At 46.7% G+C, this 14290-nt stretch overlaps 2 protein-coding genes across 2 annotated transcripts in view; one reads left to right on the top strand and one right to left on the bottom strand.

The window, feature by feature from the left end:
* The window catches only part of MCF2L2 (MCF.2 cell line derived transforming sequence-like 2), a 410388-nt gene that overhangs the window by 317772 nt on the left and 78326 nt on the right, over positions 1 to 14290 (top strand). Inside the window, exon 21 of the mRNA XM_030216237.1 lies at positions 9475 to 9600. Coding sequence (XP_030072097.1) covers positions 9475 to 9600 — 126 coding nt within the window. The remainder of the gene's footprint in view (positions 1 to 9474; positions 9601 to 14290) is intronic.
* Positions 1 to 14290, bottom strand: part of B3GNT5 (UDP-GlcNAc:betaGal beta-1,3-N-acetylglucosaminyltransferase 5) — a 103468-nt gene that overhangs the window by 82928 nt on the left and 6250 nt on the right. The gene's annotated exons all lie outside the window — the stretch shown is intronic.

The following is a 14290-nucleotide window of genomic DNA, read 5'->3' as shown; positions in this document are numbered from 1 at the left end:
GATTCTTTGGGGGGGGGGGGGGGGGGGGTGGGGGGGGTGGGGGGGGGGGGAGAAGGAGAGGGAACAAGTGATCCAAAAAGTAATTAAAATAAGTCAGACCAGTTTTAGACGATAGGTAAAAAAAAGGCAAAGCACATTACAGTTAGGAATTTTAAAAGCACCAAGAATGGAAGGTAACCTAAAGGACATCAACCGCACGATTCTATGCATAGCTTTTCGAGCTGCATGTGTAAATTCGGGCACGTGCTCAATTTTATGCGCGGTAACTGAATAATGAGCCAATCGGTACCAATAACCGGTTTGATCGCACTAACTGGCAATAATTAGAATTTACACGCATCATTTTAGGTGTACTTTTCTAAAGAAGTGCGCATAAATTCTAGTGCGTGGACTCGAAAAGGGAGCTTGGCCATGGTGTTCCTGAAATGTATGCGCACCATTAGAGAATTAGGATTCGCAACTAATGCGCATATGAGGATTTACACCAGGTTTTTTTTTGTTTGTTTTTTTTTAATTTGCATGAAGTCTTTATTGAACAACTGAACAAAACAACATTGCTTCCTGTACAGAAAGGAGGGAGCTCTGATGTACAGCTCAGTGGCGTAGCTACAGGTGGGCCTGGGTGGGCTACAGCCCACCCAATTTGAACTCAGGCCCACCCAAAATTGTGGCACTCTGCTGTGGCTGGTGGAATCCTTCTCCTCAGCCAGCCAATACTCTTCCAAATGGCATCCTGCACCACACACCGGCCCCTCTGCACATGCTCAGTTGTCACCCATGCGGAAGCACTGAGCACGTACGGACTACTGGCAGCAGCGTCAGCTCAAGTTAAGTGCCGCCAGCTGCTGTTCGGAAGGAGGAGGAAATCTTCAGCTGGTGCAGTTTGGGAATCCCCCACCAGCCCAGGTATTAATATTTGTGTTTGGGGGTAGGGAGAGAGACAGAATGCAGAGCGTAGGGGGGCCAGGAGGGGCTCAATTCCATGCCCATCCATTTTGGCCTCAGGCCCACCCAAAATTGGCTGTCTGGCTACGCCACTGGTACAGCTTATACAGTCTCACATAATAAACCCCTACTCTTCCCCTTTCTATAGCCATGACATACATAGTATAACCTCATTGTACTTCAAACTTTATAGAGATTTATATGAATTTCAATCCCCACCCACCCTGCCCGCCAGGATACATATGACCAGTGCCACTTAAACCCTCCCCTCATGAGGGTTTCGGGTACTCTTCTAATTGTTGAGTTACGAAAATTGTTTCCAAAATCGTTTCCATTTACTCGTCTGATGTTTTCTTTCAGCTAACAACCTCTCCATTTCGCACACATATCGCAATTTGTTGTGCCATTTAAGGATTGATGGTACTCCCACCTGTTTCACTGAGACGCTATAACCACCCTGGCCACTCCCACCGCAGTTGCACCAAAACCCATTGATGCCTCTGAAGTCCTGCAGGTCTTGCGGTAAACAGGAAAAGCTCTGGTGACCAGGGAATAGGGCCTCCCACCATTTCTGTAGCCGGCTATGAGCTGACTTCCAAAATGCTTGGGCTTTTATACAGCTCCACCACACATGTCCCATGGTACCCCTACGGCCGCACCCTCTCCAGCACAAACCCTTAGAACCTGGGAATATTCTCTTGAGACGATCCGGGGAGGTGAGGTACCATCCGGAAACAGAACTGTTCCACCGCGTTCTCCTGAACGGACATGAGTGGACATAACCTACCGCTGTGCGTTCTGTTCTCTCCCACTCGGGCTCCCTAAAGTCACCTCCAAGCTCTTTCCTATGTAGGGTGTACCTGGGTTCCTGTGAACTTATTCCTCGGTACAACCTACTAATTAAACTCTAGACGAGGTTTTACACCAGGTTTTTATTGGTATAAACGGTCCCACTTAAATGTAGTTGCGGTTCCGACCTAAGCTTTTATTCCATAAATGTGCCTACTTAAGCACAGTTTACAAAATAGCGCCAAATGCTTTTTTATTTTGTTAAGGTGCCCTTTATAAACGTAGGTCCATATAGTATTACTGTCAGTTCTACTTTTGTTATATTGTGAGCCACACTGAACTTAGATCCTAGTTTCAGATAATGTGGGTTACAAAATGTCATAAAAAAATAAATTATGTACTTATGAATGACAATAACAAGGGCTGCAATGATAGCTGTTACTTAAATGATACCCTGCAGCCCAACGAGGGTGAGAGTGAGCAGAGTTTCAAATGACCGAGGCAAACAAGAAGGTAAAAGCATCAACAAGTTTATCTGCCAAAATCTACTGGCACAAAGACCCTACGCGGGCCGTGTTTCGGCACAAAGCCTTCCGCAGGGGTCATAGCGATTCAAAGCAAGTGAGCGTCACAGAATTACAAATGGAAAAAAAAACACCAATACTATGCTGGAGCAGTATGCACTGCAAAGGCATAACAACCTTAGCCCAGATTGGGTGGCAGAGCCGGTGGTGGGAGGCGGGACTGGTGGTTTGGAGGCGGGGATAGTGCTGGGCAGACTTATATGGTCTGTGCCAGAGCCGGTGGTGGGAGGCGGGGCAGACTTATATGGTCTGTGCCCTGAAGAGGACAGGTACAAATCAAGGTAGGGTATACACAAAAAGTAGCACATATCAGTTTATCTTGTGGGGCAGACTGGATGGACCGTGCAGGTCTTTTCTGCCGTCATCTACTATGTTACTATAACCAGTCCAAACTGCTCTAGCGTATTACTGGTGTTTTTTTCCATTTGTAACTCTGTGAAGCTGACTTGCTTGAACTGCAACGACCCCCAGAGGAAAGCTCGGTGGCCCGAAACACGTTGGTGCTGCTTGACTTTCTTGTGGGACCCCCCCCCCCCCAACCTTCGATGGCATAGTAATTCCTTTCATAAAGCCATCTCTCCATGCTACTGTGCTTTCATTCCCATCTTTAATGACACGTCTAGACCTTGCTGTACAAATTCTTGTGCTTCCTAAAACATCCTCATGGAAATGAATAGAGAGGTCCAGTTACTTGGAGATCAGAAGTGAACAGATCGCTTCAGTTGCACAGCATAATGGACGAAGCAAAGTGGTTATTATTAGCATTTGTATAGCGCTACCAGACGCACGCAGCGCTTAACACCTGATACAAAGAGACAGTCCCCGCTCAAAAGAGCTTACAATCTAAATAATACAGACAAGACAGTTACGGGTGAGGGAAGTATTGGGAGCTAAAAAGCAGCAGTGAAAAGGTGGGTTTTCAGCATAGATTTGAAAACAGGTAGAGACGGAGCTAGACGTATAGGTCCAGGAAGTCTATTCCAGGCATAAGGTGCCATGAGAGAAAAGGAGCGAAGCCTGGAGTTAGCAGTGGAGAAGGGGGACGACAAGAGAGATTTGTCCAGCGATCGGAGTTCACGGGGAGGAATGCAGGGAGAGATGAGAGTGGAGAGGTAATGGGGGGCTGCAGTGAGGAAGGGGAATGGGCATTGTACGTGCATAAGAAATGACAAAAGAAAAAAAAACTGTTGGTTATCTTTTTGGCTTTGAAAACAAACCTATGAATTTTTAGTCCATTGAAAAGCAGCAGTGAAAATATACTGTGTCCGATTCAAACTTTCCTGACTTGTATTAACACTTGCTTAATCAGAATAGCTGCTTCTTTAGCGTTCCTTGCTATGCAGTTCCACTGAATACAACTGATATGTGCCCTGAATGTATAGTACCCTAGCTTTTTCTTCTTACTGTTATTGTCTTCTTACTGTTATTGTCAAATTAAAAAAAAAAAAAACTGTTAGATTTTAAAAGGACAAAATAACATGAAAATAGCTTTCACTCAGTTTCTCCGACAGCTTTCTTTGCATCCATGTCATTCTCCTAAGCAGAAAGCATTAAAAAAAAAAAAAAAAAAACTCCCCTTTAAAGAATAATAATGCTCCAGGATAAACAGCATTAACCTGCCCATGCTTGTTAGAGTAACTTGACTTCTAGAGAAAAGCTATTGCTTTTATTCTTCACTAGGCAACCCACCAAACACATTCCAACTTCAGCCAGTTAACAAGGAAGCACTGAAATTCTAAATAAACTAGTATAAAAGGCCCGTTTCGGTAGGCAATGAAACGGGCGCTAGCAAGGTAATCCCCCCCCCCCCCCGCAGCGTCCTTCCTGTCTCCCCCTGCCCCCCCCCGCAGCCACCAATCTGATCTCAGGACCCCCTCCCCACCAACCCTCCTCGGCCCCTGCAGCCACGCATGTGCAGCGGCCCTCCTCTCTCCCCTGCTCCCCCTGCAGCCACCCATATCCAGCGACTCTCCTCTCCCCCTGCCCCCAACCCTCCTCTCCCCCTGCAGCTACCCATGTCCAGTGACCCTCCTCTCCCTTGCCCCCCTGCAGCCACCCATGTCCAACAACCCTCCTCTCCTTTCCCCTTGCCCCCCCTGTAGCCACCCATGTCCAGCGACCCACCTATCTCCCCTGCCGCCCCTGCAGCCACCCATGTCCAGTGACCCTCCTCTCCTCCTGCCCCCCCTGCAGCGTCCCTTCTGTCTCCCCTGCCCTCCCCTGCAGCCACCCATCTGGTCTCAGGACCCCCTCCCCACTTCCCCTTCCCTGCCCCCCCCACAGCCATCCATGTCCAGCGACCCTCCTCTCCCCCTGCAGCCACCCATGTCCAGCGACCCTCCCCTCCCCCTGCCCCCCTCCAGCCACCCATGTCCAGCGACCCTCCCCTCCCCCCTCGGCGCATCACCCAAACCCTTACCCCCCCCCCCCAGTGCATCACCCAGCCCCTACCCCCCCCCCCCGGGCACATCAACCCCCACCCGCAGCCGCAGGCAAGGAAACGGGCCTTAGGCAGGCAATCCCCCCCCCCCCCCCCCGTGCTACGGCCCCCTCGAACCCCCCCCTTCCGTGAACCTGTCGTTCCCCCCCCCCGTGCCAGCGAAAACTGCCGCCCACCGCCGCCCTTGTTCTGCTACCTTCCCTTCCCGTAGGTTCTTCAATCATCTTCTTAGAAAGTTTAACTCAGACGCATGAGTTAAACTAAGAAGATGATTGAGAACCTACGGGAAGGGAAGGTAGCACAACAACGGCGGCTGGCGGCAATGGCGGCAGTTTTCGGCGTTCAGGGGGGGGGGGATCGACAGGTTCACGGGAGGGGATGGGTGACAGCTGATTCCGGGGCAGTAGGAGGAGTAGGGAAACACGCGTAGCGCCTCCCCTTGCCTTGGAATCAGCTGTGTTGACGTCAGTGACGTCCGTGCGTGTCTGCCTCGCAGACCACTTGCAGCCAGGGGAGCCACGGTCCCCAAGCATAGAACGTTGGAGGTGAGAATTATTATATAGGAAGTGACACATTCAGCATATTACTACTAGCGGCAGCTAGGGAATTATCGATGCACCGGCTTTCATTTCAGTTCTGTAACAAATGTGCATAAAGACGACGACTAAACTATGCTGTTAAATACAATTTTAAGTTTTATGTCAAGCCATAGCTGTTGTACACCACCTTGGATGAAATCTCTTCATACAGGCAGTTTATTATTATTAGTTTATAATTTGGATTTATTAACTGTACGTCCTCTTCAACTAACAGGTCAGACACAGCTAACATTCAGAAAAAAAAAATATTTAGCCAATACAAACAGCTTGAGGCAGATACAAAACGTTCTCCTTAAAGTACAAATGATTCACAACCTGTACTGCAAACCAATTCAGCCTGATAATCCCGTATTGCAACAGCAGCCTTTTCAACGGCCTAAGAGAAGTGAATAAAACGCGGTCGGTTAAAGCTAATAAGAGAACAAGAATTTGAAGAAGCAGATTTCTATGAAAGAAAACAAGCTAGAGCAATGTCTCTAAAAACTAGGATTTTTTTTTTAAAACAGGATTTTATATAGCCCTTCCCTTCAAGCTCATTCATTATTTTTTGTTGTTGTTGTTACATTTGTACCCCGCGCTTTCCCACTCATGGCAGGCTCAATGCGGCAGGCAATGGAGGGTTAAGTGACTTGCCCAGAGTCACAAGGAGCTGCCTGTGCCTGAAGTGGGAAATGAACTCAGATCCTCAGGACCAGAGTTCACCACCCTAACCACTAGGCCACTCCTCCACTGTTGCTACCATTTGAGATTCTACATGGAATGTTGCTATTCCTCTAGCAACATTCCATGTAGAAGTCGGCCCTTGCAGATCAGCAATGTGGCTGCGCAGGCTTCTGCTTCTGTGAGTCTGACATCCTGCACATACGTGCAGGACGTCAGACTCACAGAAACAGAAGCCTGCGCAGCCTTCTACATGGAATGTTGCTGCAACATTCCATGTAGAATCTCCAATAGTATCTATTTTATTTTTGTTACACTTGTACCCTGCGCTTTCCCACTCATGGCAGGCTCAATGCGGCTTACATGGGGCAATGGAGGGTTAAGTGACTTGCCCAGAGTCACAAGGAGCTGCCTGTGCCTGAAGTGGAAATCGAACTCAGTTCCTCAGTTCCCCAGGACCAAAGTCCACCACCCTAACCACTAGGCCACTCCTCCACTCCATTATGTCTCGCCCACTGGAGCACGTTTTCAGAAAAATGGTTTCCTTTTAATCTGAACTGCCTCCATTGTGCCTGCTTTGTACCTCTCATTTTGCCCAATAAAACTTGCTGTACATGCTCATGTCAGGACACCAAACAAACCATAACTAAAAATGCAGTACGATACCTTCCCTCTCTCTACACACTTTTTCAGCCTCTTTCATAATTACTTATGATTAAGGATCTTAGTAAGGAATAAAATATTTGCCTTCATAAACCAGCCATACTACATGCTAGCATCTCATTACGTAATAGTTTCATATTGCTCAAATAGAGGAGTGTGGTAGCCGTGTTAGTCCACTCTTAAGGTTATCAATAGAAATCAAACAAAATAAAACATGGAAAAGAAAATAAGATGATACCTTTTTTATTGGACATAACTTAATACATTTCTTGATTAGCTTTCGAAGGTTGCCCTTCTTCCTCAGATCGGAAATAAGCAAATGTGCTAGCTGACAGTGTATACAGTGGGGGAAATAAGTATTTGATCCCTTGCTGATTTTGTAAGTTTGCCCACTGACAAAGACATGAGCAGCCCATAATTGAAGGGTAGGTTATTGGTAACAGTGAGAGATAGCACATCACAAATTAAATCCGGAAAATCACATTGTGGAAAGTATATGAATTTATTTGCATTCTGCAGAGGGAAATAAGTATTTGATCCCCCACCAACCAGTAAGAGATCTGGCCCCTACAGACCAGGTAGATGCTCCAAATCAACTCGTTACCTGCATGACAGACAGCTGTCGGCAATGGTCACCTGTATGAAAGACACCTGTCCACAGACTCAGTGAATCAGTCAGACTCTAACCTCTACAAAATGGCCAAGAGCAAGGAGCTGTCTAAGGATGTCAGGGACAAGATCATACACCTGCACAAGGCTGGAATGGGCTACAAAACCATCAGTAAGACGCTGGGCGAGAAGGAGACAACTGTTGGTGCCATAGTAAGAAAATGGAAGAAGTACAAAATGACTGTCAATCGACAAAGATCTGGGGCTCCACGCAAAATCTCACCTCGTGGGTATCCTTGATCATGAGGAAGGTTAGAAATCAGCCTACAACTACAAGGGGGGAACTTGTCAATGATCTCAAGGCAGCTGGGACCACTGTCACCACGAAAACCATTGGTAACACATTACGACATAACGGATTGCAATCCTGCAGTGCCCGCAAGGTCCCCCTGCTCCGGAAGGCACATGTGACGGCCCGTCTGAAGTTTGCCAGTGAACACCTGGATGATGCCGAGAGTGATTGGGAGAAGGTGCTGTGGTCAGATGAGACAAAAATTGAGCTCTTTGGCATGAACTCAACTCGCCGTGTTTGGAGGAAGAGAAATGCTGCCTATGACCCAAAGAACACCGTCCCCACTGTCAAGCATGGAGGTGGAAATGTTATGTTTTGGGGGTGTTTCTCTGCTAAGGGCACAGGACTACTTCACCGCATCAATGGGAGAATGGATGGGGCCATGTACCGTACAATTCTGAGTGACAACCTCCTTCCCTCCGCCAGGGCCTTAAAAATGGGTCGTGGCTGGGTCTTCCAGCACGACAATGACCCAAAACATACAGCCAAGGCAACAAAGGAGTGGCTCAGGAAGAAGCACATTAGGGTCATGGAGTGGCCTAGCCAGTCACCAGACCTTAATCCCATTGAAAACTTATGGAGGGAGCTGAAGCTGCGAGTTGCCAAGCGACAGCCCAGAACTCTTAATGATTTAGAGATGATCTGCAAAGAGGAGTGGACCAAAATTCCTCCTGACATGTGTGCAAACCTCATCATCAACTACAGAAGACGTCTGACCGCTGTGCTTGCCAACAAGGGTTTTGCCACCAAGTATTAGGTCTTGTTTGCCAGAGGGATTAAATACTTATTTCCCTCTGCAGAATGCAAATACATTCATATACTTTCCACAATGTGATTTTCCGGATTTAATTTGTGATGTGCTATCTCTCACTGTTACCAATAACCTACCCTTCAATTATGGGCTGCTCATGTCTTTGTCAGTGGGCAAACTTACAAAATCAGCAAGGGATCAAATACTTATTTCCCCCACTGTATAAGTGAAAACATTCAAGCATTACTATGACAGTCTGACAGGGTGGGAGGAGGGGGGTGGGTAGGAAGTATGCATGGGGACATCAAAGCATATCATTGATATTCTAACAGGATAGGTGTGGATAGGTGAGGGGTGGGGTGATCAACAGAGACATACAGCTTTATGGTTTATAATGGGCTAGGAACCCCAGATCCTTGTTAAGTCCTTTCTGTTGGGTGTTAAAATATTCAATCATTCTGACTTCAAAGGTGTTACGTTCTTGTATGGTTTTAAAGTTACCTTTCAGGATTCTCACTGTGAAGTCACTGGTAGTGTCCTGGTCCTGTAAAATGTTGACCAACAGGTGTGGGAACCCTACTGGCACCAGTATTGTTCATGTGATGTCTATGTAAATTGAATCTTGTCTTAAGCATCTGGCCTGTTTCTCCAATATAGCATCCTTCGTTACATTTTTTACACTGAATGATATATACCACATTGGAAGATGAGCAAGTGAAAGATCCCTTTATGTTGAATATCTTTCCTTTGTGGGTAACTGTGGGGTCCTGTGAAATATTTTGGCATAGTTTGCAACTGGATAAATTACAGGGACGTGTGCCCTTCTGTTCCTTTTCAGTCTGTGATGGAAGTTTACTTCTGATTAGCTTGTGTTTTAAGTTGGGTGGCTGTCGGAAGGCCAGTACTGGTGGGGATGGGAATATCTCTTTCAGTAATTCATCCTCCTGGAGTATAGGTTGTAGATCTCTTATGATTTTCCTCAGTTTTTCCAGCTCTGGATTGTATGTCACTCAAATGAAATTTGATTATGCAAAGCCTTAGACTGAACACGACATGATTAACATTCTTCATAATTCAAACAGGAAATGCTGAAGTACAGCAAGAATTCCGAAGGCACAGCAGAACTGGAAGAAGCTCTGGCCACAGTGCAGGATATCATTAAGTCAGTTAACGACTCCATGCACCAGATAGCCATCACCGGATATGAGGTGCGTGCAAGGTCAAAAACGAAAAGAACGATCTAATTAATCACAGTATTCTAGATGCTCCCCTATTTAATCCTTTCTAGTATATCCCTCTTCTTACCCCTCCCCTACATTTCCCCATACTAAATAACAGGTTAATCCCAATACACACCCCTCCTCCCATTCCCCTACCTCTTCCATCCTCCTTCCTTGCCCATCCTACTTATCCACACATAAAGGACCACCTCTTTACTTACTATATTACAGCTGCAACCATTCTGTATTACTTTGCTAACCTGATTTACTATGTAAGCAGCATTGAACCTGCTAATGAGTGGGAAAGTGCGGGGTATAAATGTTACAAATAAATAAATAAATACTCCTGGAGTACCTGCAATAAGACAGAAGGATAATAAAACAAAATTCTTAAAGCTTAGTATTCCAACATTTTCTGCATTTATTAGCCACTTTCTCCCTGTGCATGTACTGTTTCAGTTATTAGATTCCAACTAATTAGGAATCCTTTGAGGATAAAGTTGGTCCATAGTGGTATTTTCATGGTTAGTAGAGTGGTTCCCAAACCTGGTCCTGGAGGCACCTCAGCCAGTCTGGTTTTCGGGATATCCACAATGAATATTCATGAGAGAGATCTGCAGGCAGTGGAGGAAGTGCAGGCAGTGGCGTAGCAAGGGCGGGGCGGTGGGGGCGGTCCGCCCTGGGTGCACGCCGCTGGGTGGATGTCGGCTCCGCTGGTTCCCTGCTTCCTGTGCCCCGAACAGGTTACTTCCTGTTCCGGGGCAGAGGGAGCAGGGAGCCAGCAGAACCGACCCCCCCCCCCCCCCCCCCCCAGCGGCGTGCATCTGGCAGGCAAGAATGCAATGGTGGGGGGGCTTGGGTGATGCAACAAGGGGGGGGGTTGGTGCACCTAGGGGGGGATTGATTCGCCGAGGGGGGGGGTGTACAGCGGCGAACCGCCCCGGGTGGCAGTCGCCTTCGCTACGCCACTGAGTGCAGGCAAATCTCTCTCATGAATTTTCATTGTGGATATCCTGAAAAACCTGACTGGTTGGGGTGCCTCCATCACCAGGTTTGGGAACCACTGGGTTAGTAGCTTTTCTAACTGAATCAAATATAAACATTTGAGTGGTTAAGGAATCAGTGCAGAAAAAGGTACAAAAACAAGACTTGAGATGATCCAAAACAAAAAAAAGGGCAAGAGTATTCTCTGTGTTTATCCGATAAACACCTATCAATATCTTTGCATTAGGGTTTTGTTTTTTTTGTCATTGTTCATTGATTAAAACCTAAAATGAGTAAAATCAGTGCAGGATGTTTGAAGTTCTATGGGATGCTTTCTTTTCCTCCCCTTATTTTACTTTTTGTTAACATCTGAGATAAAAAAAAAAAACTTGTCGTCACCTCTTCCTAGCATTTACGTATAAATGTTTTCCAATTTTAAAAGTAATTTATTTCGCACATTTATAGACCTCTTAAATCAAAGTGGTTTTACAATAAAAACATACAATCACCACCAACAACAAAATACATGCCATGACTGTATCAAAACCAGAACTTGCAGCAAAACTGAACCATTATAACAACTAGCTGTACATAAATACCTCCACAAACAACGAAGTTTTCAATAGCCACTTAAACTGTGAAATTTCAATACATAATATTTAGTGATCCATTTGTATGTACATTACATGATATGCTAGTTACCAAGCCCCTACATACTCCTGAATTGTATTGTACACCACTTTGGCTTTTTTTTTCTAAATAAAGGCATTATATGAAGCCTTGATTAAACATTAAAGCAGAGCTGGGCAGGGTCAGCCCACTAGTAGCTTCAAAATGTCTTGAGCTTCTCTTCCACAGGCATGTTTTGTCCCTCCTACTGTCTGCACTTCCTCCACATTCAAATCCCACCCAGACTGTTCTGCTCTGTCTCCTAATAGGCTCTCTCTACTCAGGAGATTAGCATGCACTTGACCAGAATATAGCACATAGTAACATAATAGATGACGGCAGAAAAAGACCTGCACGGTCCATCCAGTCTGCCCCACAAGATAACTCATATGTGCTACTTTTTGTGTATACCCTACTTTGATTTGTACCTGTGCTCTTCAGGGCACAGACCGTATAAGTCTGCCCAGCACTATCCCCGCCTCCTAACCACCAGCCCCACCTCCCAACCACCGGCTCTGGCACAGACCGTACAAGTCTGCCCAGCACTATCCCCGCCTCCCAACCACCAGCCCCGCCTCCCACCACCGGCTCTGGCACAGACCATATAAGTCTGCCCAGCCACCAGTCCCGCCTCCCACCAGCAGCTCTGGCACAGACCGTATAAGTCTGCCTAGCCCTATCCCCGCCTCCCAACCACCAGTCCCGCTTCCCACCACCGGCTCTGGCACAGACCGTATAAGTCTGCCCAGCACTATCCCCGCCTCCCAACCACCAGCCCCGCCTCCCGATCTTGACTAAGCTCCTGAGGATCCATTCCTTCTGAACAGGATTCCTTTATGCTTATCCCACGCATGTTTGAATTCACAATAAAGTCTCATAACTCTTGAAACAAAATTTTCTTTAATGCAAATTCAAACAAAGGGAAGTAAACTTACAGTTAGATGTGCTGGACAAGAGTCTCTCCCTTACAGAGCTGGGAGTCTGTTCTCTACCAGCTCACCCTGTATAGAAGGGGAGCTGGGAGGTCTCAGAACCAAGCTGAGCAAGTAGATACTGTGAATACTTTTAAACCGGTAAAAATGTGGTTATTTTACAGTAGCTTGAAGGGGGAGCATACAAGGTACAGCAAGTCAGCTGACAGATCTTAGCAGGGGCGTAGCCAGACTTCGGCGGGAGGGGGGTCCAGAGGCCAAGGGGAGGGGGCACATTTTAGGACCCCCCCCCCGCTGCCGCCATTGCCGCCCCCCCCCCCCTGCACCACCACAAACAACTTTGAGCTCCCGCCTGCCGACCCTCTCAACCCCCCCCCCCCGCCGTTGCCTACCTTTGCTGGCGGGGGACCTCAACCCCCGCCAGCCCAAGTCTTCTTCCTTCGTTTGGTTTCCGAGTCTGATATCCTGCACGTACAACATGCCGGACATCAGACTCACAGAAACAGAACGAAGCCTTGCAGGGCTTTGTTCTGTTTCTGTGAGTCTGACGTGCAGGACGTCAGACTCAGAAACCAAACGAAGGAAGAAGACTTCGGCTGGCGGGGGTTGGGGTCCCCTGCCAGTAAAGGTAACAGACGGCGGGTTGACGGTGGGAGGGGGGGGTGAGAGGGTCATCGGCATGGGGGTCCAGGGCCAAATCTACAGGGGCCCAGGCCCCCATAGTAGCTATGCCCCTGGTTCTTAGAAAAGCATGCTGCAGACAGACAGAAAGACAGACAGTCTCTCTCTCTCCCTCCCACTGGAGAAAGAAGGGGCATGCTACCTGCCCAGTATACACAGGGACAAAGACTAGCCAATAGGAAAAGTCCCCTAAGGCACAGGGACATGTGCTCAGGAACAGCCTATCACAGAGCAGTGCAGGAAGACTAAGCTTTGTAGTCCAAAGGCACTTCCTGCCTTTCTTAAAGGCACAAGCACCGTAAACTTACAGGCAATGCAATCTGATATAAACAATGTCCAACCTATATATATAAACAAACATGCACCCTGTCTCCATGTAAATGGGGGCAGAACACAGACTGTACTCCAATCCTACAACATATCAGATCCTCTCTCCAGCGTCTGCATGATCACAAATACCCTTCCCCCTTCCCAATCTGTAATGGGCACGGGCAAAATGGGCATACTTCTTTTCCATGTTCATTATCCTTTTACCTTTAAGCCAGTTAACATGGTGGTACTCAAATTGCATGCAACACACATGCTCTATGGCTGAACTTTTTCTAAAATTGCCCTTAGAGCATGTGTGCTCTGCAGTGAGATGTGCAATTGGAGGGACGGGGTGCAAAAAAATACCCTAAAAGTTGACAGACTGTTTTCCTTTTTGGCTACAGAGTTACAATGTAATGTTATACAGACACTCATATCCTGCCTGCTTTTCTTGCTATTAAAACATAAGAAGGGCAGGAAAAACTTTATTAAACAAACAAAAACAGTCCACAGTTGATAGTTAAGTGCTAAATGCATCAGGCCCTTTGATGAAATGAATGCCATTTAGAATCTGGCACTCTGGCGGGGTTGGGGGGAGCTTAATTACTCTTAGACTGTGAGCCCACTAGGGACAGGAAAAGTACCTGCATGTACGTAAACCGCTTTGGTTGTACCCACGAAAAAGGCGGTATATGAAATCCATGACCTTTTACCCTTTACTGTGCACCTTGACGTAAAATACTGATTTCCAACTGCACTAACCACAACCTCATCTATCCTGTTATAAACAAAGAACTTTTAAGTGGCATCAATCCACATCTAAAATGCACAGCTAATTTTAGAATTGTGCTTTTCTGTGATGCATGGGATAATCCAGACAGTAAACCAAAAATGGTGCAGAAAGGCACTCGTTTTTCAATATATATTGTCTGGCTTCTGCTCTTCGTACTAATATTTCTTTGCTTAGTACAGATGATAGCACCAGTATGAGAATAATTATAATGCATGCAGAACATGTTCAGTCACAGAACTGTCTTGGGAGGTTTCACTCAAAGCAGAACGTGATAAGCTATTAGCTTAATCACTCATTTTATAAAGCCTTT

Source organism: Microcaecilia unicolor, chromosome 10 (assembly GCF_901765095.1).
Source record: "Microcaecilia unicolor chromosome 10, aMicUni1.1, whole genome shotgun sequence".
Taxonomy (NCBI): domain Eukaryota; kingdom Metazoa; phylum Chordata; class Amphibia; order Gymnophiona; family Siphonopidae; genus Microcaecilia; species Microcaecilia unicolor.
The sequence above is the reverse complement of the archived record's forward strand: the minus strand, read 5'-3'. Positions and strand labels throughout refer to the sequence as shown.